The sequence below is a fragment of the Anneissia japonica genome, unplaced genomic scaffold, assembly GCF_011630105.1.
Source record: "Anneissia japonica isolate Jap-2015-1 unplaced genomic scaffold, ASM1163010v1 scaffold21256_len1795_cov214, whole genome shotgun sequence".
NCBI classification, from domain to species: domain Eukaryota; kingdom Metazoa; phylum Echinodermata; class Crinoidea; order Comatulida; family Comatulidae; genus Anneissia; species Anneissia japonica.
This window is the reverse complement of record NW_022714116.1, coordinates 1-1,795: the sequence shown is the minus strand read 5'-3', so window position 1 is coordinate 1,795 and position 1,795 is coordinate 1. Positions and strand designations below refer to the sequence as shown.

At 40.2% G+C, this 1,795-nt stretch overlaps 1 protein-coding gene across 1 annotated transcript; it reads left to right on the top strand.

Annotated features, from left to right (window-relative positions):
• Positions 1 to 159: 159 nt before the first annotated feature.
• LOC117108867 (transcription factor HES-4-B-like) lies at positions 160 to 1,756 on the top strand (the record flags this gene model as incomplete). The annotated part of the gene is given in 1 exon segment (XM_033251030.1): positions 160 to 1,756. A coding segment is annotated over 1 exon segment (835 nt), but the record flags the coding sequence as incomplete, so codon positions are not given.
• Between the last annotated feature and the right edge of the window lie 39 nt (positions 1,757 to 1,795).

Below are 1,795 nucleotides of genomic sequence, written 5' to 3'. Positions count from 1 at the left end.
CCCCCCACCCCCGTCGGGGACCTAGGAACTTCCGTCGGGCAAATCCTGGCGCCACCCCTGTCCACATATAAGCCTAAATACGGTAATGTTATAAATTATATAACTTGCTTAGTCCTATAATGTACAGTACTTAATTCATGCTTTATTTGTATGTGCTATAGGAGTATCAAAAGAAGTTAGTCCAAGTAGCATTGCTTCACAGTATCGATATGGTTTCAATGAGTGTATCAGCAAGGTATCCCAATTCTTCAGTGAAATTGATGATTCTCATCTTGGGATGCGCTCTCGATTGATGAATCATCTTGTAACAACTTTTAACAGCGCTACAGGTCCACCAGCTAAACGTCAACAGCAATCCAGGGCAGCACCATATCAACAACCAGTCCAAATTCACTTACAACCTTGTGAAACGCATCTTACTACGCGTGAATCGCGATATTCTCATCGGCAGTTATTGCAATCAAGTCAAGGCTCTCATCCAGGAACAATTATTGGCGTGATTTCACAAGTGATCGAACCTCAACCAATAAGCGCAACACATCACGTCACTGCAATGACCAGTGTAGCTAGGATTGTTTCGGGAATCCCTATTGGTTTCACAAGTCCAATAACACCAGGGGAAGTTTCACTGGTGCTACCTCAACATTCAATCTCTTCCGCAGGTCTTCAGACTCATTTAATACCGGTACCAGTTTACGCCGGAGGAATGTCTGGTCTTTCTTCAAATTTTACCTCTATGCGTGTTGCGTCATCGGTTATTCCAGTAAGCGAACCGAGAATCCAGTCTGAAGCAGCTTCTGAATCTGAATCAGATTCGATAATGATGCCAACGAGAGTTATATCAGATTTCAGTCATGTTCTTCATGAATCGTCTTCTAGAGGAAATTCTTCTGATGTGCAATCAGATGATAACCATTCCGTTCACGAAGCTGCAGAAATGCAGCAGATAGAAAATGAAAATGTCGGCGTCGATCCTATGTGGAGACCCTGGTGAGGTTAAGAAAGAACCTAGTTTACCTAGTTTATATGGCATGGTTAACTATAAGATATGGTACGCCTCCTTGTAAAATATTAGTAAATGTTTTAAAAGCAACCGATCCGAATACCGTACTGTAGTATATACAATTAAATTCCTGTTTAGGGCCAATAGTATTATTAATCTATGTAATTGTTTTTGCAGTGTGGATAATGACAATTAACCACCAGGATTGGTTCAAATTTACGTTACGTTGAATAATGGCATAATACTGTACTATAATTAATAATAAATCAGACGTTTTTACCGCGCCAATTCAGAAATTATCAAAGGCGCAAGATTCTTCTTAAATAAAACTAAATTTGCAGACTGTTTAACAGAAATGGGTAACTGGTTCCAGGGAAGGGTGCCTGAACAGAAAATGAACGTTGACCATACTTACAGAAGGTGTTTTGTCAGTAGAACGGAATGCACGTGACTGAACATAGGGCGTTAGAAACTCGATACAGTATTCTACGTTCACATGAATTTGAAAAATGAAGCCGTATGGATATCAGTTGAAAATTGTTCCACTTTTCGTTTTAATGTTCCACGCAAAATGTTTAGATGAGTCTGTTACACAACACTTATAATTAAAAACATATTTTTTGTCAAGACTATGACTTTTCCAACAGGCGAAGTATCCGACTTCTCATCTTGTTACTACTAGACCTACTCAGTGGCGTATATCTAGAAGTCTTGAATTGGAGGTGGCTGATGGTGAAGTGGGGGAGGGGGCTCGATGATCAGTTGAGGGGCGCAAATTCGCAAAATATGGTG